General features: G+C 37.8%; 3 protein-coding genes across 3 annotated transcripts; 2 read left to right on the top strand and 1 right to left on the bottom strand.

The window, feature by feature from the left end:
• Positions 1-99: 99 nt before the first annotated feature.
• Positions 100-2,629, top strand: rhov (ras homolog family member V). Its single transcript, XM_057352810.1, has 3 exons — positions 100-450; positions 576-634; positions 846-2,629. The coding sequence occupies exons 1-3, from the start codon at positions 252-254 to the stop codon at positions 1,290-1,292; spliced, it is 705 nt and encodes a 234-aa protein (XP_057208793.1). The 5' UTR covers positions 100-251; the 3' UTR covers positions 1,293-2,629.
• Positions 2,630-11,976: 9,347 nt separating this feature from the next.
• Positions 11,977-15,468, bottom strand: pigh (phosphatidylinositol glycan anchor biosynthesis, class H). Its single transcript, XM_057353012.1, has 5 exons — positions 15,185-15,468; positions 14,889-15,098; positions 14,253-14,336; positions 14,042-14,123; positions 11,977-13,924 (listed from the first exon to the last, which is right to left on the bottom strand). The coding sequence occupies exons 1-4, from the start codon at positions 15,359-15,361 to the stop codon at positions 14,049-14,051; spliced, it is 546 nt and encodes a 181-aa protein (XP_057208995.1). The 5' UTR covers positions 15,362-15,468; the 3' UTR covers positions 11,977-13,924; positions 14,042-14,048.
• Positions 15,469-15,750: 282 nt separating this feature from the next.
• zfyve1 (zinc finger, FYVE domain containing 1) lies at positions 15,751-25,454 on the top strand. The gene is made up of 11 exons (XM_057352931.1): positions 15,751-17,126; positions 17,207-17,711; positions 17,809-18,023; positions 18,181-18,287; positions 21,404-21,512; positions 21,611-21,708; positions 21,796-21,913; positions 22,012-22,182; positions 22,285-22,465; positions 22,807-22,923; positions 25,216-25,454. Exons 1-11 carry the CDS (start codon positions 16,650-16,652, stop codon positions 25,446-25,448), a joined length of 2,331 nt encoding a protein of 776 aa, XP_057208914.1. The 5' UTR covers positions 15,751-16,649; the 3' UTR covers positions 25,449-25,454.
• The last annotated feature ends 979 nt before the right edge of the window (positions 25,455-26,433 follow it).

Genomic DNA, 26,433 nt, shown 5'->3' with positions numbered 1-26,433 from the left:
TGGAGGATTTGTGTTCTTACCATTCAGTCCGGAGACTTTTGTGGGCGTGGCTATGCAAAGTCAAGCCTCTCCGTCTCGTCAGCTGATTCAAAAGGCAGAGGTCCCGTCAAAGATCACAAGAGAGTGAATTCAACCCTTGAGTTAGGAAAGTAATGAGTCACGCATCAGTCTCACCAAAGACACAATCGGTTACTGTGGAGTTGAAAAAGTTTTCCTGAGGTAGCTCCCTACTTGGCTTTAACGTTTTGGACATGCCACCGCAAATGGATTACTTTTACCAAGAGTCAAGAGTCCCGTCCGTGTGCTTGGAGCAGGAGGACGCACTGGAGCATGCGATCAGTTGTATGCTGGTTGGGGATGGTGCTGTTGGGAAGACCAGTATGATTGTCAGCTACACCACTAATGGATATCCCACGGATTACAAACAGACTGCTTTTGATGTATTCTCGGGTAAGCATAGGCTATATTCTTTGTATAAGCTTAAGTATATTTAAGTATGAGTATGTCATCATTAAAGAAATAAAACGGACCATGAGAGTTAGGACTCAACTTTACTTTTGTTTTGTTTTATACAGGACAAGTTCAGGTGGACGGGAGCCCTGTGCGAATTCAGCTGATGGATACTGCAGGACAGGTAGTGTCATCGTTTTATTAAACATTTTCTTCAATCTGTGGTATTTTGAAAATGTGCACAACTTTTGGAAAGTTGAAGTCCTTTCAAACAATTTACATAAATTTACATTTAAGAAGTTACATTTTAGACGCGCATGGCATTCTGGAAATGAGAAAACCCTGACGTAAAGTTGTACTTTCCAAGTTCTTATCCACCTCTCTCTGAATTGCAGGAAGAATTTGATGAATTCCGATCTCTGTCATATGCAAACACGGATGTCTTCCTGCTCTGCTTCAGCATGGTAAACCCCACGTCATTCCAGAACATCACCAAGAAATGGATTCCCGAGATTCGAGCGTGCAACCCATCGTCTCCCATCATTTTAGTCGGAACCCAATCGGACCTTCTGTTGGACGTTAACGTACTCATAGACCTGGACAGGTACAAGGTCAAACCGGTGTTAAGCGCACGGGCACGGAGCCTTGCCGAGAAGATCAGGGCCGCCGAGTACGTGGAGTGCTCAGCTCTGACCCAGAAGAACTTGAAGGAGGCTTTTGATGCGGCGATATTTGCGGCTATAAAACACAAGACCAGGAAAGCCAAAAAGATGAGATTGTCGGACAGACGGGCTAAAGCTTTTTCCAAGTGCAGTTGGAAGAAGTTCTTCTGCTTCATCTAACCCTGTGGGTCAAACCGTGAACTGTTTACATAATGTCTTAATTTATTTTGGACAGTGTTTCCTTACCGAAGGTGACTGCGATGGTTGTTTAGTTTTATCTTATGGGGGGAGTTGTTGGCTCTGTAGGGAACTTCCCACGAACAGAGCGACAAGCTGTGTTGCTCTAAACACTTTGGATTAAGGAACGTTTTCTGATTGACCTGAAATTCAACCTGACTAAAGGTGACGTTAAGGAATTGTTGGAGAAAACTACTACCTAAATCATATATTCTTCACAGAGAGCACCCACCATATGTAAATGAGTCGAATTTGCATGAGCTGGATAGCTTTCTATTCAAAGCTCTATAGGAGCTCATGTGGAGATGTCTCTGATGGCAGAGGAGACAAGACTGAGTATCGGTCTTATCTCTTTTGTCTTGGGTGGTGCTTAGTCAGACAAACTCTTTTATATGCAACAGCCCACACTGAAAGCTGATGTGCGAGTTGTCTCCATCTTAAGTGTTTGTGTCATTTTAAATCCAACATCACACTTTTAGTGTTGCGGCTGATAAATCTTCGCTGGGGATTGTCTTGCAAATTGGCATAGCAAGATAACATTATTGGGTTTGTGTGAAAATGGTTTCCTGCATCAAGGGGAATTTTGTTCCTGACTTCCAAAGATGGTTTAAGCGTCTCATTGGGCAAACCCATTTGTAAAACAAGGAGATGAAAAGTGTTGAGTTAGGTCATGCATTTTTTTAATCTTTAGGCAAATTCATTGATCTATTACAGACAGTGTGTACTTATCACAGAGTAAACAACACTGTCTTTGACATAAATGTGCTTCTTGTGGAAGATATCTTTTTTTTAAATGCTGTTTGTTTTTAACAGTTTTGCTTTAACAGTTTTAACTGTTCTGTTTTGGTGCCCCGCAGGCAAGAAGGATGTACCGCTCCATCATTTGATATGTTTGTCTTTACTGTTTCTGTTTTGCTTTTCGATCAAATTCAAGCAGCACTTTTAAACCGCTTCTACAGTGTTTCTTTTCTGAAAATACGTTTTAAAGGCAAAATGCTAAATGGTAAGACGTCTAGTGCTGTTTTATAATGTAATAACTCACATCCATCGCTTTTTTCCTATAAGTGTTATATGAGTTCATTTGCATAATCTGTTCTTCTTTAAATATGAAATAAATGAACATTTTGAAAAGGAATACCAGTTTCTAATGACTTTCATCTGAACTCTCAACACGTCATTGAACATGTTATTATATTAAGCTGACATGTTAATCCTTACAAATGTTACTATTTAAAGGAATTAATTACGCTGATTTGTTTGGGATGACATTTGTCTTTGGTTGGCAAATAAATTGTGAAACGAATTCCTGCGTGGTTATGAGAACAAATATAACTTTATTTGTACGTTATGAACTACTAACCTATTTACATAGTGATGTTAGAGATCAGAATACGCTTCCAAAGAGCCCGAGTACTTCATGTAAATTGTCCTGCAAATATGTTGAGAGGGTGTAAAGGAGACACAGGGACATGGCAGGTACTGAAAGAATATAAATACATTGTGAACTCACATGTCTGTGGTCTGAGATCTCACGCTGGGATAGTGCCTTCAAGGCCATGGGTTAACACACATATCCCTGAAGTGTGAAGTGGTTTGGTGCCATTGTCCCTAGTGTTCACCCAAAATTTCTGTCATTATTTACTCACCCTTTTTTCATTTAAAATCTTTATGACTTTCTTCTGCAGAACACAATAGAAGATATTTTAAAGAATGGTGGTACCTATTGACACAAAACCAATACCAAAGTCAATGGGTAACGCCATTGTTCGGTTACCAGCATTCTTCAAAATATCTTCTTTTGTGTTCTTCAGAATAAAGAAAGTCATACAGGTTTGAAATGACAAGTGGGTGAGTAAATAAGACAACACAGTCCTTGTGACTGTCAAATTGTCATGATGGTATTGCTCATATTTGATACAAAGATTCTGGTCTGCCCAAATGAATCACTTCCACTGTGCACATCTACTCTCATTCTGCTGAACAGCACAATGTATCCTGTTCAAATGAGTCGCACAACTTTTACCATAAGGGATCTGTGATGGATTATGAGGACAGGTGGCACCGCTCCTAACAACATGAAAGACCAGATGACGCATTACTTAATGCTTTGACAAGAGTCAGTGACAGTCAGACAATAGAGTACTTCTTTCTTTATACTTCTATTTTATGACAACACGAAATATTAGACAGCACTTTAGCGCATTGAAATGTCTCTTATTTTTCTTAGGTAAAGAGAAAAATATCTAATCCTTAAAAATGCAATAATTAAATCAAGTCCTTTGAGTACCAGAGCTATTATAGCTTTGTTTACCGATTTGTTGCAGTTTTAATAATTCAATGTGGTTTTCGTATTAATTTTAGTTTAATTTTTAGCAATCTGGTCATGTGCTTTAATCATTTTATTATTAATCTGTTTATTTTCATGTGGCTAAATGAGTTATTTTATTTTGGTGTTAGTAAACTATAATAACCTGAGTTATGAGTACATAGAAACAAAGTTGCAAGCTGTTAGAAATAGTTGTTTTTGGAGTAGGGTTTAGTCCATCATAAATCCAAAAGGAAAACTGCAAAAATAAAAGGAACCTTAGAAGTAACTTATGCTGGGATTTTTTTCTATAATTAGCCTGCGACAATGTAATTGAAGTAAAGTTCTCTACTTATTTATTGATTCAGCCATGTTCCTTCAGGATGTATTTGTATTTCCAGGATTAGTATGACACCACATGTTGAGCAACAGAGGCCAGGCCTGACAGGTTTAGGTTCCCATGAGCGGTGAGGTGTTCATCTGACTTTGTGGTTAAGGAACGGTTATTCACCTCTTTGTTAGCTTTCTTGCCCGCCCCTTTTCCCAGGGCTCAGACTAAACTGACTGGTGCCTTCTCTGGCACAGCGCCAGTTTCAGACTGTGAGTTTCACTCATGTCATATTTACCTACAGGCCACCTGACAGCAGACAGGTAGACTCACAGACCCAGCCTGTTCCTGGACATCCAATCGCTGGTTACAGTTAGTGCCAGAGGCTTCTTGGCAAACCAAATGTTACAGGCCAATGACACTTAGCAATTACAAATTGTGCTTTATGGCATCCTCAATAGCAATATAAATTTAAATGTTGTTCATATGTTCTCGAACTATAGTTAAAATGTAAAATTTCTCCCTTGAAATTCAGAATTAAACACTATCAAATACATCTAAATGAGTGTATTTAACTTTTTGGCCTTTAAGTTTAATTAGTACATTGAGGCAAATGTCTATAAATTTAAACTCGTGCTGTCAAATCGATTTATCGTGATTAATCGCTTTTGAAATAAATGTTTGTTTATATAATATAGTGCTCATGTCCATCTGAAACTTTGTTTCTCCATATTTTGTGATTTTTATTTTTTGCCATAAATAATTATTATTAGTCACCCTTTATGTTTGTCTCTGGGTTTTCTAAATATACTAAACAATAAAAAGTATTAACAAGTGCTTGTCAACTTTGACAACACTGTATGTAATCATTTAAAAAGTATGGTGTTTTTTCCTTTTCCTGATAAAAAGTGAATGTGGACATGCAAGGTTTCAGATGGACAGCGACGATATGTGTGTGTGGCGTGTATTTTTTTATATAAATAGACATAAACAGACATGTAGGCCTATACAGTATAATTTAATAGTATGTGTAATAAATATTTATTTTATGTATATTATGTAAATGTAGCCTATGTAATGTGCATTTATACTGTATATACATAAAAATATGCACAGCACACACACACCTACGCAATATTTACATTTACATTTATGCATTTGGCAGACGCTTTTATCCAATGCAACCGCAATGCTCTACCAACTGAGCTACACAGGAACACACGTGTTATATTCAATTCAATTAAATTTTATTTATATAGCGCTTTTCACAATGTGCATTGTTCCAAAGCAGCTTTACAGGAGCAAATAAGAAAAACACAGAAAGGTAAAACACAGCACAGTGCATGGTGTTTATAGACCAAGCAAGATCATTATAATAAATAAATGAATAAATAAATAAATAAATGCAGTCTAAAAAACGTATATAAACGCAAACATTTATTTTGGAATCGATTAATCGCTTTGACAGCACTCATTTAAAACGTTTTAATTATTAAATATTAGACAGAAAGATATAGGCAAATATTGTTGAACTAGAATAGATCCCTGGAGCAATGAGAAAGTTTTAAGCTAGAAAATAAAATCAGTGATAACCAGCAGCTCGGGGGTTCTCCTGAACCCTTAGCCTGATCCCTGCAGTTATAGTGGCCCTGAACAAAAGGCCTTGCAGAGTGTGGACTAAATGTTAAATGTGTAGTCAATGTGTTAAATGTGTCTGTTAAATGTGGTCTTCTTTTTATTTTATTTTATTTTTTGGGGTGGTTATGGATTAGATCATGGTGGATGTGTATGTGGAATAGAACGATGCTGTGAAGAAGAATTTTCTTCCAAGGGGACAATAAAGTCTAAAGTCTAAAGTTCTCCTGAACCCCGGGGGTGTCTCCAAGCCGCCGTCTGCAGATTGGCCTAAAGGCAATAACGTTACACACTCCCATACTCACTGTCATGTTTATTTGATTCATCCCCAGTTTCGGGTGTGTGCCTTATAATCTGTTATGGTTTCAGTTCTCACATGTACTGTAAAACAGTACCCTGCAAAATCTGTTACCTGTATCAGACGCAGATAACCGGTGAATAGTCATGTGATCCGGCAAACAATGATCGCATGATAACGTACATGATGGATTACCTCATATATGAGTCTGTCAGCGAAATGCCCTTGCTTGTAAGCCTCTATTGTAAGTGTCTTTCAACAAATCACGAACATCCCTCTTCAAAGAAATCATGCTATCCTGATTCTTGATATTCTGATGAGCTGATAATGACTTCAAAGATTTAATACATAAGGCTTGATTTGACTGTTACTTCTTCATGATGTGATTGGACTGTTCAATGTGATGGTATCATATTGACCATTGAACTGAATCAATGATGCTGTTCCTGTGGCATTGATATATTGCTCTTGTCCACGTTATAGTTTGACCTTTTGTTTTGGGCTGACTTGGAAATCCCACAATGCACTCTAAGATGAGCAAATTAATTATGATAGGTCCATCAAGGTGTCTGAGAATCAGGAGGCGGTGCCTTTCTCACACTTGGAGGAGTGGGGGTGCAGCCGCACTAGCCAATTTTGATTCTTGTAAGAACAAGATGAGAACAGCAACTTACAGAATCCCACACTTCAACTCAGCCGGTTATGTTTTTGCCATGTTTACCCATGGTGCATCAAGGCACACGTGCATGAATGCATGAATGCATGAATTCTCAGGAGCTTGCAGAGACGTATTTAAGTGACAGAATCATTGGCTGTTGATAATACTATCATCATTCCTCAATCATCATTCCACATAAGTTAACACTATAATTACACAGCTGAACGCGTTCTACATGACAAACCAAACATACAACATACTGTTGTGTTGTTTTTTCATGTGTGTAACGTCTTCAGCTTGATGTTCATTTCTTAGAAATACACTGTCAGAGGAATAGTTCAACCAAAAATGTCTTGTCTTTATTTACTCACCATAGTGTTGTTCCAAACCCTTATGACTTTCTTTTTATAAAAAAAAATAATAATAAAGATGTTAACCATGTTAAAGGAACAGTTCACCCAAAAAATAAAATTCTGTCTTCATGTACTCACCCTCAAGTTGTTTCAAATGTATAATTTATATTTACTGTATAAATTTCTTTGTTCTGATGAACACAGAGAAAGACATTTGGAGGAATACTGGTAACCAATCAGTTCTTGGCCACCATTGACTAAAATAGTAGGAAAAGTTGCTATAGAAATTTCTTTGTTCTGTTAAACACAAAATAAGATATTTTGAAGAATGTATGAACGCATACAGTTCTGGGGCACTTTTGACTACTATGGTAGTCAATGGTGGCCAAGAACTTACAAGCAATATCTTTCTCTCTGTTCATCAGAATAAAGAAATTTATACAGATTTGGAACAACTTGAGGGTGAGTAAATGATGACAGAATTTTTTCTTTTTTGGTGAACTGTCCCTTTAAGCACAGGTGATCTCACAATACATGAATACAACAACAGTATAGTAAAAAAAGTTTTTCCTTTTTGAAAAGTTTTTTAATCATTTCATACATGACAAAACGTTCTACATGTACACCGATCCCCGACAACTAGTAAAAATGTTGTATTATGCCTGCCAGGCCAAAAACTTTAACTTTGAAACCCATTTTCAAAAGTTTGCATTTTCAGGCTCCCAAAATGCAGTTGTCATTTAAACAAACTGCAAACAACTGCATAACAAGTTTTCTGTTTTCAGTTATAAACATTGAGCGGTAAATGTAGCCCCAGTCCCCATTAACCTCCTCTGTGTGTAGAATCAGACGTTTACTACTCATTCCAAATGTTTTTTTTCTATGAAACACAAAAATTAATATTAAATTAATCATTTTGTGTGCACTAACCCTTTAAAATCATACATTAATGGGGGGTTAATTGAGTATCTTCTAGTGCAACATACGAACAGGATTCAGACAACTTTCCGACCTCGATAAGTTTGAAGCAAGTGGTTCTTGACATGGAGCTAAGAATAGAGAGCAACTCCAACACGAGCCACATAATCCTTTGTAAGAATGATCTGAGAGATTCCAAACCTCTGTATTCTCATCAGCCCGATAGCTACAATCATAGTGTTACTGTAAGAATGCCATGTACGCAAGACTGGCATGTGGGTCATCTGTATATTTTTAGTTCCAATGACATCCACCAGAAGACTGTATGTGACTAGTTCTTGGTTGGCCTATTAATTAAGAAGGAATGAGACCCTTCGGACAGAAGAGCTTTGCATACTTTTCATTGTTAAAATGATGGACAAAAATACGCTGGGAAAAACCAGTAAACCCAAACCAATCAGTTTTGTTATTGTAAAGGAATCAAGTAAGTATCCTTTCATCGAAAGCAAAAAGAAAACGTTAGCCTAAACTAACAATTTCATGGCTCATCTATTAGTCAGACCAGCTCCATATTAAATAAATCAGCCTGTATTAGACCACCGATATGACAGGATTCTTTATTTCATGTGGGTGTATATCACATTGTTCATACATTTTTTAAAATTTGCTACATTCTTAAACACATACTAATAAAGAAAAATACACAACACCTTTTTCAAATTTCAACTGTTATTTCTTAAAGTGAACTGTTGAATATCGTATTAGTTTGGAAACATTATACAGCCCCAAAATGTGATGAGTGTTACCCATCTATGAAAACACAGAACACAATCTGTGAGGTGCATCCAGACCAAATGTCATTGATAGACGTAAGCTGATGATTTTGTCGAAAACCACCTAAGAAAGTTTGCACGAGGTTTAAGATGTGTTCACAAAGCAAACGCTCACCTGACCGGCTTTACAAGCTTTGTCTCACCGATAATCTTAATAGCCACCGAGTCCAAAAAAGCCGGTCTGACTGGAAGAACATCTACGACTATCGGCCCTGCCTTCAGCTCACTGCTGGTGAGGTAATGTGAGCGGAGAGCTGGGTTAACACATCTACATCCACTTACACAGACCAAGACAATGATATCTACAGATGACTAACAACTATCATCTAAGAAACTGAGCTCTGCTTAAACAGATCACATCAGAAATGAAACCGCAAGGAAGTGCAAAAATTTCTCAAATTTCTTTTCAAGATTTCTACAAAGGATTTTGCTAAACCACAGGCTTAAGCTATCATATTGTAAACATCAAGCAGTTTTATTGCAAAATATTTGACAATGCTGCTTTTTGAAGCACGAATTTCTCATTGAGGATCAATACATTTCCCCATTTGTCTTTATCATCATCACAATTTAAGCATGTCCCATTATTCTTTACCAATGAATTATTCTCATAAACAGACTTTTTAATGTGCCTGATCATGTTTCCCTATTAAACCTGGCCTAAATAATGCTTTCCAGTAGTTTATTTACAGCAATTGTTCAAGTTGGGTGTGGATTTAAAGTAAATGATGTCAATCCAACCTGTTTTCTTACTGTATACTGATCACACTCGATCACAAATGACCTAATGTCACAAAAATAACTGCTAGCTCATTTACCCTGCGTTCGGGTGTTTGACAGTAGCAGCTTGGAAAATTCAGTTTGTCTTGTGGATCTATGTCTAGGTGAAAGTTCAAGAGGAGCCAGATGCAAAGCACACAGTTTCGAGTCCAGAAAACAAACCTCAGGGAAGTAAGAAAGCGTTTGTGACTGTGCTCAAAAAGGCATTGTTTTTAATAGGCTACAGTCGACATGCTTGAAACAAATCAGTTGGTAAATTGGTGAGGCAGAGCTTCAACATCCCCTTGGGCCAGTTCAGGTGACAAATAATGCATTGCGACAACACCTGTTCTACGTTTCTGCGTACACGTATTGAGACAGGCTGAGAGATTGGGCTGATGAGTGAAGAGCCAAAATCAAATGAAAATTTGAGGCTGGAGGGGTGGGGTCTAAAGGCTTTCTGGTTTAAGTTCCAGTAACAGTTTTGTCATTCAGAGATGGGGGATGGAGAGCATTCAGAAAGCACAGCAGTAAGTCTCCTTAAAGTACAGCTTCCTGTAGCCTTGCAGATAGGTCAAAATATGGAAAGGACAGTTGAGATGCTGTTTTAAGCTTCTCAGAGGGCTTTATAAAACAGCACCTCTCTCCTGGATTTCATTTGCATGACAATTTTCTCCTGAATGAGGATTTAATTACATGAATGTCCTCTGTTTGTTATTTTTGTGTATTTGTGTCAATACTCGGTGCACAATGACACACTGTAAAAGCAGTTTAGTTGTTTCAATGTAATTGTTTAGGTTAACCCAGCTTGCAGTTTTGGAATTTGTTCAGTTGAACATGTTAAGTTGAATGAACAAATTCAGAAACTGCAAGTTGTGTCAATATAGCAATGACACTGAAACAACTAAACAGCAGATATCTCGAGTTTGTAGATGCTTAGGACTGTAGACCACTTCGGAAAATGTAAACAACGCTGATCCAGCGCTGGTTTCTGTTTCAGTTTTTTAACACTACACAAACAATAAAAAAAAACACAACCAACCAATATTTAATTATATAAGATTTAATTATATATGTAAGAATTGAAAATAAAATAAATTATTGAAACCGGAAGAGCTTCTGGACCCGTGTTAATATCTGCTCTCCCAATTCATCAAAAATATTTACCCAGTAACTTTTAATCAAAGTCACTGAATGCAGCCGTAACACGTCAGTGGAGACCTGACCCTCCCGGCTGAGTCTGGTATCTCCCAAGATTTTTTCTCCATCTATTCATCATTAGAGTTTTGGTTCCTCACCACTGTGCCACGTTGGCTTGCTCACCGTGAGACTGCTGATATTAGCTTACCTTATGGCTTCTGTAAATTTCATGAACATTGCATTTTTAGATTTACTCTGTGTACTGTATTGAATCCTGCGTCTTTCTGTTTTTCTTTCTTTCCCGTTAAGCTGCTTTGAAACAATGCAACATTGCAAGGAGCTCTATATAAATTCAATTATATAAATGAATTGAATTGAATCTTGCAAAGTGACCTAGCTATTACACTAAAGAACAAACATTTATCTGTTGGTAAGCCTGACTTATAGTTCAACTCTCGAGTTAGCAAATGCATACAAAAAATGATGGCCCCTGACAAGACGGTTGCAGCTGGAGAAGGGAGTAGCTCTTGCAGTCCGTATTCTATCACCAGGGTGTTTTTGTGTTGCTTCATGGTCTGTGAATGTTACACCTTAGCACACAGTAAAAGCCCATGGGGAGGCTGTGAGCAAAAGCACGGGGAACTCCCAACACAGTGGGGTTCCTGCACCCTTCCCACACTAATGTTTCCCTCCAAAAACAGCCCATCCTTCAGGCCATCAGAAGTAGGCATTAAGCCCCTGTTTACATTCTTTAACTTCTGCACATTAAATCTGGAGTCACTCCCCACACGCACTTCTGCAAAAAAATGGTGAATTATAACCAAGTAACTCAGAACACAACCTCACGTGCATCTGAAATGCTCACGTATACACAAAGATATAAACAGTGTTTAAGCCCTCTGACAGGGTGAGAAGGACACAGTATAAACACATTAATCCGTGCAACAAAGTAATGAGCGCAGTTCATTGGAAGAGTGCTGATGGTGGAAAGTGTGTTTACGACTGCTGGCTGGAGGGTGTAGTACTGTCACTCCCACTCTGACACCCCCGAGCTCAGTTCCTGGGAAGTTCACACCTCCAGGAGGGATGATTATCCCGTCAGGAGCATCTTCACAGCGACCTAACAGGATCATTTCGAACCCCTAAGTTGTTTTTACAGCCTCGGTGGGAATGGTCATTCCAAATGGTCAGAGGGAAAGAAGCACTGCATCATGGGAGCAGCATTTGAATAACAACAAGGTCTCTGAACTCTGACCTTTAGGATCCATTCGTGCCCAAGCGTGGTTTAAGCGCAAGTCGGAGGAGCAACATGTGTGGGTTCTTAATCTGCTGATAGTCGCTCTTAAAAGCAAAGTTTTCACTGTGTGTGTAAACAAAGCAGGAGGGACACAAATAAACAATGGCAGTTTCTCTTTTCTTTTTCTTGACAGGTAAACTTGAATGACAGCCCTCACCCTCAAGCACAAAACAGCCAGCCAGTTCATATAAGGAACCTGTAGTTTATTAAAATAGGACGGAGGCGATATGGAAAACACGTGAGGGTTGGTGGAATACACAAAGATAAACACAGAAACAAAGTTTTGTGTTTCATGACACCGCAGAAGGTAGTTCGAGTTGGAATGATGAACGTTTGCAACAGCTGCTCTCCAGAAATAATATGAAACTGATATTGCGAGAAGGCTTCACTGGCCTTCTGTTGTCTGTCTTCTGGTCTGCACAGGCGGTATACAGTATACATTTCCATTTCATGACATTAGGCACAATTCTAGATAGCAATTCATTTAACCACGTTTAACATTTGACCCAAAAAGCATTTTGAACACTTTGAAGAGGCATGCAATCAGACCTTGAATTAAATTGATGGCACATAGTTACAGTCAGAGTAGCTTGTATGCCAAATCTTAGATGTAAACTGCTTTGGAGAAAAAACAATTCCTTGACAAAAGCAGTAACAAAATTAAATGCTGACACCAAAAAGCGAATGAGATGGATTAGCATAATCCCTCAAGTGACCCACAACAAATGTGACCAAATAAGATCTGCTTACAAAGCTGAGAAAACACTAAAATACCTTAATTTAAAAAACAGCTTTTCTGTTTCATTTTATTATAGGTACATGAAACATTTACTTTAGTCATTGCAATATAATTTTACATGTTCACTGATTCTTAAACATGAAAGAATGTCATTAAAATACTAAAACTCTCAATTAAATGTTGGTTTGTTAAAATCAGAGCAGCACCAAACAGGAAATTATTAATTTCATCATCAATATCTAACGAACTGATTTTGTTCCAGGTTCAAAAATTGGCACACATGTCCCCCTAGTGGTTGTTTAAGGTCAAAAGGAAAAACAAAACACTGTAAATGACGTAATGTAAATACATTTAAAAATCTATAGTAGTTCAAAATAATTGTTAAGCAAATTTGATAAACATTTTAGTGAGCAAAATGTTTAACAGTGCAGATGATTTTTCTTTATTAATCCACTTTGACCTTTATATAAAAACACTAACATATTAAAGAGTGTATATACCAAATTCAGCAGGAGTGTGGTTTATATAAAATACAGAAAATAGAATAGAGGGACAGACTCATATTAAGAAGACGTTAAGTTGGTACTTTTTTCATGGCTGTACCATCAAAAATAAAAAAAGATGTCACTTTAAAAAGGAAGAGGAATGTGGTTTTAGGATTTGTAAACAAGGGACTACATTTCCCGTCAGGCTTGACCTTGTTTGTCAAAGAGTTTACTTTAGTCATTGCAATATAGTTTTACATGTTCACTGATTCTTAAATATGAAAGAATGTCATTAAAATACTAAAACTCTAAATAAAATGTTGGTTTGTTATAATCAGAGCAGCACATAACAGGCAGTTATTAATTTCATCATCAATATCTGACGAACTGATTTTGTTCTAGGCACAGATGTCCCCCTAGTGGTTGTTTAAGGTCATAAGGAAAAACAAAAACACTGTAAATGACATTTAAAAAATCTATAGTAAGCCAATTTGATAAACATTTTAGTGAGCAAAATGTTTAACAGTGTAGATGATTTATCTTATTAATCACAATTTTACATTTATATAAAACACAAACATATTAAAGAGTGTAAATACCAAAATCAGCAGGAGTGTAATTTATATAAAAATACAGAAAATACAGTGAAAATGGAATACTAAACGTCATTAAATAACAATGTTTTTAAATAAAGGCTATTGTAGCAGCTAAATTTATGTGAACAAAACATATCAAACAAATCACTACTAAAGCCTACATTAGAAAGGGAATGGCACTGTAGGTGACAACACACTTAAGGTTTCCTCTGGAGTTTTCCAATCTTGATCCTGCTTAAAAAAAAAAAGACTATGTGAGGTAAAAGAAACACACAGCCATAAAGCATATATAGACAGAACTATGTAAATCATGTAAAAAATCTACAGCATGTACCACATAAGCATTACCTCTATGTCACCTTGTTTGTGCAAGAATCTCTTGACAGCTTCTGTACACGTGCACTAGACAATTCAGTCGAGGCTTTGAATTCTGGTCGAAGTATGCAACATGTTAATTTACAGAGATATGTGGCCGACATGTCACAAATTTCAATGATCCTGCTTTCACAGTACAACAACTTTTTACACGCTTAAACAGGTGAAATCAGAAAATGCCTACCTGGAAAAGAGGAACAAGACTGGTGACCTTGTCAGGATCTGCTGGATCCTTGATCAGAATGCACAGATAGTATATGATATTGTGCTGTAATTGAAACATACAAAGTGATGATTAGCATACCTCACACTGAGCATCTGACTATTTATAGATTTAAAAATACGCATTATTGTGCATGCATTAAGTATAAAAAACAACTAAATAACAGAAACCCTCACAGAAATAAATTATATTGGATGTATTGGTTAAAATGGGAAGTTAAGTTCTTTGGATCATTAACTTAGGTTTTATTATAGCAAATATATTTTTGTACTTCAGACATTATTAAGTAGATTAATTTGGCAGCCGGATTGCAATTCGTTTTACCATAGTTTTGGTACAAATTTTATGGTTAAACATTTACTATTGATTGAACTACTAAAGGGGTCTCCACTGGTTCTGGTGGGATGTTATCTGGCAGATGGAAACCAATAAAACATTAAATCTTATTGGAATAAGCCCAAAACACACCAGATAAATGAAATTTTAAATAGTTTTTTAGAGCTGATCCTATTGTTTGTAATGAAAAACATTAGAATTTGCAGGCTATTGTTTTTTTTCTTCTGCAGATGACTCTGCGAAAACCGCATGGATGTTTACCATATAAACAGCCTCGTTGATAACAATGTCTTTAAGTTTGTTCATTTCAATGAAGGTCGTGCTTTCTCGTCCAGATGCGTAAGCTGAAGACAGCTGGACACCGAGCGAGCCGATGATAAGAAGCGTCTCCTGATCCACCTTCACGAAATGAATATAACCCATCATTCCGACCAGCGTGACGATGATTGCGCTCGAGAGGAAAGCCGTGTTCTAGATGTGAACGCATTGAATGACATTAACATTAGTAACTTACTTATGCACGCAGGTTTATACCCTCGCATTAACAGACGCCTTACCTCCGTGAAGAAAAATATTGCATAAGCAAATATCCAAATAAAGCATGTGTACACCATCACCTTGCGCAACGACAGCTTGGGTGAGTTAACAGTAAACTCTCTGCAGAAAGCGGAGTGCGTTTGACAATCTAAAGAAATCGAGTTGCCATTTATGTCTGTGAACTCTTCCTCCGCCATGTTGATCTGGATTAGACAAATAACTCGCCGTCAAAACATGTGTTGAAAAGTGATGAAAAATACACAACACTGCTGTATAATTATCTAGTGACATTCACGGCTGTGACCTCGGATGTCTAAAAATGCCACATTGCATTGTGGGAAATGAGTACAGTTTCATTGCCATGACACTGCATACTTTAAATAGTAAGGGACAGACTCATTTGTAAATTTATTGAGAAGGCTTTAAGTTGGTACCTTTTCATGGCTATACCATCAAAAATAAAAAAGAAGTCACTTTAAAAAGGAAGAGGATTGTGGTTGTAAGATTTGTAAACAATGGACTGCATTTCCCGTCAGGCTTTGCGTTCGGTGACCTTTGTCCAGCTCCACAGTGAAAACAAGCCGATCAGCTGATCTGACCTGGCAACAACATTCACCAACATCTACCGGGGAGGGGAATCATTTTACAAGCTGTTGTGGAAAAACAGTAATCTTAAAATCACCCGGCTTTTAAATCTGTGTTTGTCAAATAGTTGTTGTCGTGTGCGATATTTCGGGGAATCTGGCAGTTTGTTTGATGAAAATTGTGGTGTGAATCTTGCTCGAAATCACCTTGTTTTGTTCGGTCAAGGCTGTTTTGATCAGTCTGTTGTCGTTGTGTGAACATTCTCTAAAAACAGTCTGTATGATACCAGACAACGAGCAGTTCAGCTATACAAGTCATTTTTCTATCCCCAGTGTTTGTTGTATTTAAAATTTGGGGAGATTTTGCAGACACGTAACGTTATGCTAATCTTGGCTATCTTGAGTAACAAAAGCCCAGGACGATTTCAGCCTTCGTTTGTAGCTGTTAGTGTGTATGTCTGCCAATACTTTCATTTCGAGCGTTTTTAGGTGTTCTCGTGTTTGACGGCTTGATCACTTTTAATTTCGCCAACAAGCTAGAAAAGTCTGACCTAGTGCCAGTTCTATACGGATGTCAACCGATCTATTTATAGTTCATATTGAATATTTGATTTTAAGCCAGTGTCTTAATTTGACACATCACAGTTTGAATTCCAATGAAATTCAAAGCATGACGATATTGTGTTCGACATCGCAAGGGCAATAATCCGATATGTTAATATCGATTCGAGCCTAAACCGGTTTATATATCGTCTCGTTAGTTATACATTTGGGTTGGCCTCTGCTGTAACGTTAGTTGATTACATTTTCAGAAGAAGAGTCATATCGCATCCCGACCGGTCAATACATTTACCGTTAAAGAGGCGTTAATACTTAAATATAAGATTTATAAACATCTAGAATGAGCGGCAAAGGCTCATCGGTGGAAAAGGGGTTGAACGGCGTTTTGGTTTGTCAGGAGAGTTACGCCTGCGGCGGGTCCGACGAAGCCGCCTTCGAGTGCGACGAATGCGGCAGCCTGCAGTGCACCCGCTGCGAGCTGGAGCTCCACCGCCAGGACCGCATGAGGAACCACGACCGAATCCGCATCTCACCCGGCCATGTACCGTACTGCGATTCGTGTAAAGGGGACGGGGTGAACGGGGGTCGCCTGAGAGCAGTGGTCCGTTGTCAGGGATGTAAAATTAATCTGTGTTTGGACTGTCAGAAACGAACGCACAGCGGGGTTAGTAAAAAGAAGCATCCGATCGCTGCCTATCCTCCACCCAAACCCGCTGAAGAGAACCCCAGCACTGGAGATGAGCAGCTGGATGCTTTAAAAGCTTCCTTAGAAAAAGTCGTCAGCTTCCTTTTAGTGGATGAAAAAGAAGACATGCAGGTACGTGAATTACTTTTGCATAGTTAAAACGATAGAGTTACTTGCTTTTATGCTATGTTTATTTTGTAACCCCCAAACAGTTGACGGATGAGCATGAATTCGTGAGGAAATTAGGCTGCAGTCCCGACGAGCTCCTCAAGGTGGTGTCCATTTTCGGCAACACCGGAGAGGGCAAATCCCACACCCTCAATCACACTTTCTTTTTGGGTCGTGAAGTCTTCAAAACGTCCCCAACTCAGGAATCCTGCACTGTTGGGGTGTGGGCTGCACTTGACCCTATTCATAAGGTGGTGGTTGTTGACACAGAGGGACTCCTGGGGGCAGGAACCCATCAGGGACAGAGGACCCGCCTCCTGTTAAAAGTGCTCGCCGTGTCCGATGTGGTCATCTATCGGACGCATGCTGACCGGCTGCACGATGACCTTTTTAAGTTTCTTGGGGATGCGTCCGATGCGTATCTAAAGCATTTTACGAAGGAGCTAAAAGCCACCACTGCACGCTGCGGTTTGGACGTGCCCCTTTCCACTCTTGGTCCCGCTGTCATCATCTTCCATGAGACGGTCCACACCAAGTTATTAGGTTCAGGTCAGTCTTGTTTGCAGCCTTGTTTATCCATAGGTTTGTAATCACATAGTGATAGACTTGATAAAAATGCCTTTTCTTCACTCACATTGCACTGTAGACAAGCCATTAGAATCAGCAGAGCGGCTTCTTCAGGAACGTTTTAGAAAGCTTGGCCTCTTTCCTGAAGCATTCAGTTCAATTCAGTACCGGGGAACTCGTACCCACAATCCACCCACTGACTTCAGCGGACTGCTGCGGAGCTTGGAGCTGCAGTTAGACAACAACACTACAAGATCACCACGAACCGCTGGTGTCATCTTCAAGGCCCTACAGGTGAGTGTTTTCATGTCATTGAGTCTTCTGTGTGACTGGGGAGAAAGCGTTGGTTTAAAATATTTATTTAAAATATATATTATACAAAGTAAAAGAAACATTTACAATCATAAATTGCACATGTACAGTATATCTTAAACATGTTTTTGCTTTCAAGGCTTTAAGTGAATGCTTCAGTGGAGATATTCCTGATGAACATCTGGCAAGCAACTCGTTCTTTCCAGATGAGTATTTTACCTGTTCCAGCATCTGCCTCAGTTGTGGGTGAGTCCTAAAATCACACTCTTAGTCCGAATTAGGGCTGAAACGATTCCTCGAATTACTCGAGTAATTCGAATACAAAAAATCATCACTTTGTTTAATCCATTTAACTACAGTACACACGGAGCACTTCGTTTCCCCACGGACCATTATTACTGACGCACAGCCCGCTAAACTCTATACATGTTACAGGGCTCTCAAATCTCACGTATTCACCGTGAGACACACGCATTTTAATCTGTTTCGGCAACAGATTAAAAAAAAAAAGTTAAATAAAACTGGTACACACTGTTTGTTTATATATTTATACAAGTTGTTCATTCAACTTATATATGAAGAGTTTGGTTCCAAAATGAGAAAACTCAGTTTTTTTTAATTTTCAGAAATCATGTTTTTTTATTGATCATGCCTTCCAATTAATTTCAATCAAACTGCAGTTGTTTTGTTTTGATTTAAGCCATAATAACTAAAAAAATACAGCTAACTAACACAATGAACCACAATAAAAACATGATTTTCGAAAAGTTATCTCATTTTGGAACCAAACTCTTCATATATTCAGTCATTAATACAAGTCAGGTGGCCAAACTTTCCCATTGCAGTCAATAAATCCTGCATCATGCCAATCAGTGTTGGGTAAGTTACTCTGAAAAAGTAATTAATTACTAGTTACTAATTACACATCCGATAATGTAATTAGATTACTGTACAAGTTACTCTCTTCAAAAAGTATTTAATTACTTATTACTTTCTATATCCTACATCAACCTTGATGAGTTAAGTGATTCAAGGATAGACATGAAACGGCTCTTTTAATTCATTCAAATAAATAATATAAAACTACATAAAGTATTATTATTAATTACAAATGTGAGAATTATACATTAAAGCACAGATTTTAAAGTTAGACTTTGAATTTTGATGTCAATTCCTCTTCTGCACACACACATATTACCAGAGGTGTAAAGAGTACCTGAAAACCATACTTAAGTAAAAGTACAGATACCTTGCAGTGAAAATTACTCCATTACAAGTTACAAGTCACCAATTTCAAAACGACTTGAGTAAAAGTCTTCGAGTATCTGATTTGAACAGTACTTGAGTATTTTACTCATACTGAATGTAGGCTCAAAGCAGCACTAGTCCTCAACACTTAAGAGACATGTCAGTGAAAAACTAGAAACAGTCGATTCGTGAGGAGAGCAATCGCATTTATTTTCTTAAATCATAATAAGACTGAACACCTCAAAATTGCAACAAATCATGGTCGACACCATAACCTACGTCATTACAAACACCCTAAGTCTCATTTAAGCTCAAGTGCTCATAAGTAAACCAAAGTCCTTCAAAAAGGTCTCTTCAATATAACAGATAAATAAAATAATGTTAAGTAGAATTAAAAAGTCAAAGCCTTTTTGCACTGGACATGCTGGTTTGGGCCTCATCGCCAGCTGCAGTCATGTCCTCATTTCACATACACTGTTAGCCCTTACCTGCCATTTCTACAGTAATATACTGTATTGGCAACACTGTTGCCTGCTAGTTACTGTAGGTGTTTTACAGTAAACTACTGCAATGGCTGTTTGAAGATACATTATAAAGAATCTATTAACGCACTTAAGTCACACAGTCTTAGATGAACACGTGTAAATAACAGATGAACACAATAAATCTGTCAAGATTTCACCAGAGGAGAATTAAACACAAACATCAATAACATCTTCACATATTACAGACACCACTTTCACTTTATTTCTGTCATCTGTGTAAGATCTTATTGAGATTGAACTCGAGTTCATAGTGGTTCAATTGTGTTTTAAGTCACCATTATGGCGATCAGTGTTTGCTTTGGTTGGACTCTTTGACTTTCTTGTAGCTTTAAAATGTACACTTATACAATAACACTGAAAGGGACTTTACAGGAACCGCAACTTTATGTTTGCTTAGTAACTGAAGATACATCTGAAAGAATTCAATCATTAAATAATAATAATATAGCATTTAAGATTTATTAAGATATGTTTGGTAAAGTGATCACATGTTATAATGGAAAGATCTCTGTCAGAAAATCTTTCTTTGCAATTGAGACACAGTTAGACACTTGACATACAAACCTCATCAATGGTGACAAACAATCATGAATGAGTTTTGTACTATGTACCCAGCATGCATTGCAGCATGAAGCTGTTCAGTTGATTGTCACCATTGTTGAGATTCATATGTGAATTGTTCATTTCTCTGTGTCCGACTCATTCTATAGGTTAATATTTTGTCTATATAGTGTGAGAGCACTTTTGAAAATTGAAATACTATACATTCTTTTTACTGGTTTACATCACTTCATGGCAATAGTCCCACCACATGGTCAAATTTTGAGCAAACATGTTTAGAGCACATTTAGGAAGAGTTAGTTTTAAAAATAAGAGCTTTTGTAGATGTGTGACCTACAGTAACTAGCTGGCAAGAGTGTTGCCAATATATTACTGTAGAAATAGCGGGTAAGGGCTAACCGTGTGTAAACCGCCAGCGATTGACATCTACCTGATACTGCACTCATGTTCATATAAAGAAGCCATGTTGACAAGTTTTTGTAAGTTAGAGCAAAATCCACAAGATTGTAGTACCTTCATTACCCTGTAAATGGCAATATTAATTATAAGATAGGTGCCATGCAAAATGTAATGTGTAACTGCATTAGTCATTACAAATGTAGTGGAGTAAAGAGTACATATACTTGTTCAAAAATGTAGTTAAGTAGAGAGTAAAAGTTGCTAATATCTTTAATACTCAGTACAACTACAAAGTAGCCAAAAAGATACTTAAGTAAAGTAACTAAGTACATTTACTCCAATACTTTACACCACTGCATATTACACCAAGTATTTAGTTTAATTACATCAGAAGTAACTGTAATTAAATTACAGAAAACTAAGAGTAATCCCTTACTTTACTTTTTCAAGGGGAAAGTAATTAAATTACAGTAACTAATTACTTAGTAACTAGTTACACCCAACACTGATGCCAATAAAAGACAAAATCCTTGCTTATACTCCCTTCTACAACCTAGATGAATAACTCGTATGAACAATATTAAAGATGATTGTTTGTATTTATTTCAGCTCAGGCTGCAAAAACAGCATGAATCATCTACGGGAGGTTGTTACGCACGAAGCTAAACACCGCTGCCGCTACACCGCCCACTACGATAATCGCATCTACACATGCAAGGTTGGTCATAAACAAAGCAACACGTGACCTGACCCTACCTACTAATACAAGTGCTGTGAGAATTTCCATGTTAACTATGTGTTAACCTGCTATTTCAGGCTTGTTACGAAAGTGGCAAGGAGGTAATTGTGGTTCCAAAGACAACAGCGTCCTCTGATTCGCCTTGGTTCGGTCTGGCGATTTATGCCTGGTCTGGGTGAGTCCTGTTACTGATGTATAGTCAAATGTGAATTTACCTCACTCTTTTTACTTGTAGAAGACTCTATTGTTTTTAAATTTTCAGATATGTGATTGAGTGTCCAAACTGCTCAGTGATCTATAGAAGTAGGCAATACTGGTATGGAAACCAGGACCCTGTTGATACAGTGGTCCGGACTGAGATCCAGCACGTCTGGCCTGGGGTAAGGGAAGTCTTCTGTTGTATTCTGTTCCATGTTCCTTCCTTATATTTAAATAGCAAAAAGAACAAGGTTTGCTCACTGTCATCCTTCCGTTGCAGTCCGACGGGTTCCTGAAGGACAACAACAAAGCCGCACAGAGACTTCTGGATGGAGTGAACTATATGGCTCAGTCTGTTTCGGAACTAAGTGTCAAGCCTGCCAAAGCTGTCACTGCCTGGTTGACAGACCAGATTGCCCCTGCTTACTGGAAGCCCAATTCTCTCATCCTTGTGAGTTTTAATGCCAGGCATTTTTAACGTGCCTGTAAAGAGCGGTGTACTTCACACAGTGTTGAAAGTTTCACTAAAGCAAGAGTGTTGTCGTTTTTTTAGAGATGTTACAAATGTGGAGAGTCATTCCAGGATAATGACACAAAGCACCATTGCCGGGCCTGTGGAGAAGGTTTCTGTGATTCTTGCTCTTCTAAAACACGGCCGGTCCCTGAGAGAGGCTGGGGACTGGCACCTGTGCGGGTCTGTGATGCCTGCTTTCAAAACAGAGGGATCCCTGAAGGTAAACTATACTGTAGTTTTGAACACATCGGATCAGAAAAGATATATATTTATATTTACTGTATGTATTTTTCTGATGTTGCATTAAAAGTGCATGCAAAGCTAATAGAGGTTTTAAATGGAATTCTGTAAGATTTGAAGTGTGCTTCATGACTTTATCTAGGTGATCATCTCATTGAGAAGGCCTAATTAATGACTAAATACATTTAATAAAGACTTTTTTTTACAAGTTTGAATAATTATAAAATATTTTACACACCCACTTAAGGTGCTGTCTTATATTGTCTTGTAGTATACAGTTCAATCACTAATATATCAACATCAATACTGTTTCTTACACAGAACTACTTGACGCAGCTCTGGAAGAAGAAGGTGGTGGGACTCTTATCGCCAGGAAAGTGGGAGAAGCTGTTCAGAACACATTAGGAGCCGTAGTGACAGCCATAGACATCCCTCTTGGTGAGTATTACAATGCAAATGTTAACATGACGGCACGTTATTTTTTACATTGGAAATACTGTATAAAGTATTATATTATACGGTTTCTAACCTATTGCTTATTTGAACCATTGTAGTCTGAAAAGTTAAAAACAACGAGTTCCCTCGTGAGTTCATGATGTTAGGATAGACATAAGCAGAGAGAAAAATGTTCTCTTTATGCATCTTACTTTGGAAACCAAAGTAGATATACTGGATATATACAGTGCCTTGCAAAAGTATTAATCTCCCTTCATTTTATTCACATTTTGTTATGTTGCTGGCTTATCTTAAACTAGTTTAAATAAAACAAAATGTACAGTAATCTACACTTCATGCACAATAATGACAAAACAAAAAAACAGGTTTGTGACATTGCAAATTTATTAAAAATTAAAAACGGAAATAAGTACATTGCACAAGTATTCATACCCTTTTCTGGGACACTTGAAATGTAGCTCAGAAGCATTAGTTTTGCTTGTTGATGTTTCTACACTTCGAGTGGAGTTAACCTGTGGCAAATTCAATTGAATAAGTATGATTTGGAGCGGCACATACCTCTCAATAAAAGGTCCAACCGCTGAAAATTCATATCAAAGTAAAACCAAGACATGAGGTCAAAAGAACTGCCAGTAGAGCTCTGAGACAGGATTGTATCAAGGCACAGATCTGGGGAAGACTTCTGAAAAAAATCTGTATTGAAGGTTCACAGAAGCATGTAGCCTCCATTAATCCTTAATGAAAGAGGTTTGAACCACCAGATCTCTTACTTGAGCTGACCTGTCCAAACTGAGCCATCGATGGAGAAGGGTCTTGGTTAGAGCGGTGACCAAGAAGCTGATGATCACTCTGGTTGAGCTCCATGATCATATACGGCGATGGGAGAAACTTACAGAAGGACAAACATCACTTTAACACTCCACCAATCTGGGCTTTATGGTTTAGTGGCCAGACTCAAGCCTTTGCTCAGAGAAGACACATGAAAACTTGAAATATGCAAAAACATACTTCAACGAATCTTTCAAACTGTCAGAAACAAGATTTTCTGGTCTGATGAATCTCAGTTTCATGCATCATGTCTGGAGAAAACCAAGCACTGCTCAACACCTGTACAATACCATCTCAACAGTGAAGTGTGGTGGAAACAGCATCATGATGTGGGGGTGTTTTTCAGCTTCAGGGACTGGGGCATTTGTCAGAGTAAAAGAAAAGCTCAATGGTACAAAATACAGAGATAATGATCATGAAAACCTGGCCCAGAACATTCAGAACCTCTGACAGGGCAGAAGGTTCATTCTCCAACATGACAATGATCCTAAGCACACAACTAAAGCAATGCAAGAGTGACTTATGGACAACTCTGTCTATGTCCTTGAGAGGCCCAGCTAGTGCTTGAACCCAACTGAACATCTCTGTAGAAACCTGAAAATGTCTGTCTACTGATGATCTCCATCCAACGTGATCTGAGGAGAAGAATGACAGAAAATTGCCAAATGCAGATGTGTAAAGCTTTTCACATCATACCCAAAAAGATTTGAGTCTGTAAAGGTGCTTTAACCAACTACTGAGTTAAGGGTATGAATACTTATGCAATGTACTTATTTTAGTTTTAATAAATTTGCAAAGCTGTCACAAATCTGTTTTTTGTTTTGTCATTATTGTGCATGGAGTGTAGATTAATGTAAAAGAATAATAATTTAAAGTAGTTTAAGATAAGGCAGCAGCATAACAAAATGTGAATAAAATGAAGGGGGATGAATACTTTTGCAAGGCACTGTACTACACTTTCTGAACAAATCTGATTACATCACTTTTCAGAATGACATTGTGTGAACAGTCAGTCCCAAAATCAGATTTGCTTTTAGAAAATATGAGCTGTGTGTGTAGTTAAAGGGATAGTTTACCCACAAATGAAAATTGTGTTATCATTTATTCATCCTCTTGTTTTATCAAACCTGTATGATTTTCTTCTGCAGAACACAAAATATATTTTGAAGAATATTGGTAACCGAACAACGGCAGTAATCGTTGACTTGCATTGGTTTTGTGTCCATAAAATAGATGTCAAAGGGTACTGCTGTTGTTTGGTTAGCAACATTCTTCAAAAGATCTTTTTTTTGTGTTCTTCGGAAAAAAGAAAGTCATACAGGTTTAAAATGACAAGGGGGTGAATGACAGAATTTTCATTTTAGGGTGAACTATCCCTTTAAGTCCTTGAATTATCAAATGCAAAAAACAACTGTGTGTACATACCTGTACATATTTATTTTCTAGGCCTGGTAAAAGACGCAGCCCGTCCAGCTTATTGGGTACCTGATCAAGACATCCGCTGCTGCTTCCAGTGCCAACGCGAGTTTAACATACGTCTTTCTATTCATCACTGCCGTGCATGTGGACAAGGAGTATGTAACGACTGTTCCCCTGATCGTCGGGCCGTGCCCTCCAGGGGTTGGGACCATCCAGTGCGGGTGTGCATCACCTGTAACCAAAAACCTGGAGATCTCTAGCAGAACTGTACGTTACTTCACGTTATAAGACACCCCATTTGTGGCCATAGTTTTTCAGTCCAGGCTGGGAAGGAAGCATTGCTCTTAAACCAATAAATCCTATTGGTTGTGCGAAGCAAGAGAAACATCTTTGCTTTTTTCCCAACACTGTCATTTCAACATACATGCTCCTCACGCAAGCGGTTCACATTTGAAGATGTTTAATGGCCTTTTTTTTAGGTTTAAATCCATCAAATGAAAAAAAAAGTATGTCAAGTCTTTTGACAATCCTTTGTTTGTCATGCAATACGTTACCTGTGGGTGAATGCAGCTAATATATGGCCGCTACAGGATGCATTAGACATGTGCACAAACATTAGTTTTAGCATATAAGCATCTTTGTTTACCGTTCTTTTGCATTGCTTAATTTTCAGTCCTAGGACTGATTATTTATCCTGCTTGTTTCATTTTTAAAATGCAAGGTTGTTTTTGCATTCCTTTACCCTTGATATACAGTAGATTTTAGTCCATTCCTCTTTCTCTATAATTTACTGCTTATTATTGAGCTGATCACATGATCAAGTTACCAGATGTTGTTCAGCATAATTTAAAGAGTTCTCATTTATGTTAAACAGTCAGGACTATGAGGATGTAATAATCTTTTTAATGTATCCCTATAACTACATACTGACTCAAAGCCATGTTGAAACTGCATAAACCTATTGTATATGGCTTTGAAAAGAATTTACATGTAGATGCCAATCTATATTAATCCATTGGATCTAACATTCTCCTGTTCTCATACAGTAGCTGCTCTTATTCAGCCCCTGATGTATTATCACTGTCAGTTAAATGTTTTCTTGGCCAAAAAAACATTTATTATGTAGAATATGGTTATCAAAGACTCAGTGAGGCATTGCGTGTGGATGACTGAACATGACAGACACAGACATAAAAACATGTTATCTGCACCTTGTATGCGAATTAAATTTAAACTTGAGTACTA

Source organism: Triplophysa rosa, linkage group LG15 (genome assembly GCF_024868665.1).
Source record: "Triplophysa rosa linkage group LG15, Trosa_1v2, whole genome shotgun sequence".
Taxonomy (NCBI): Eukaryota; Metazoa; Chordata; class Actinopteri; order Cypriniformes; family Nemacheilidae; genus Triplophysa; species Triplophysa rosa.
This window is presented reverse-complemented; position numbering and strand designations above follow the sequence as displayed.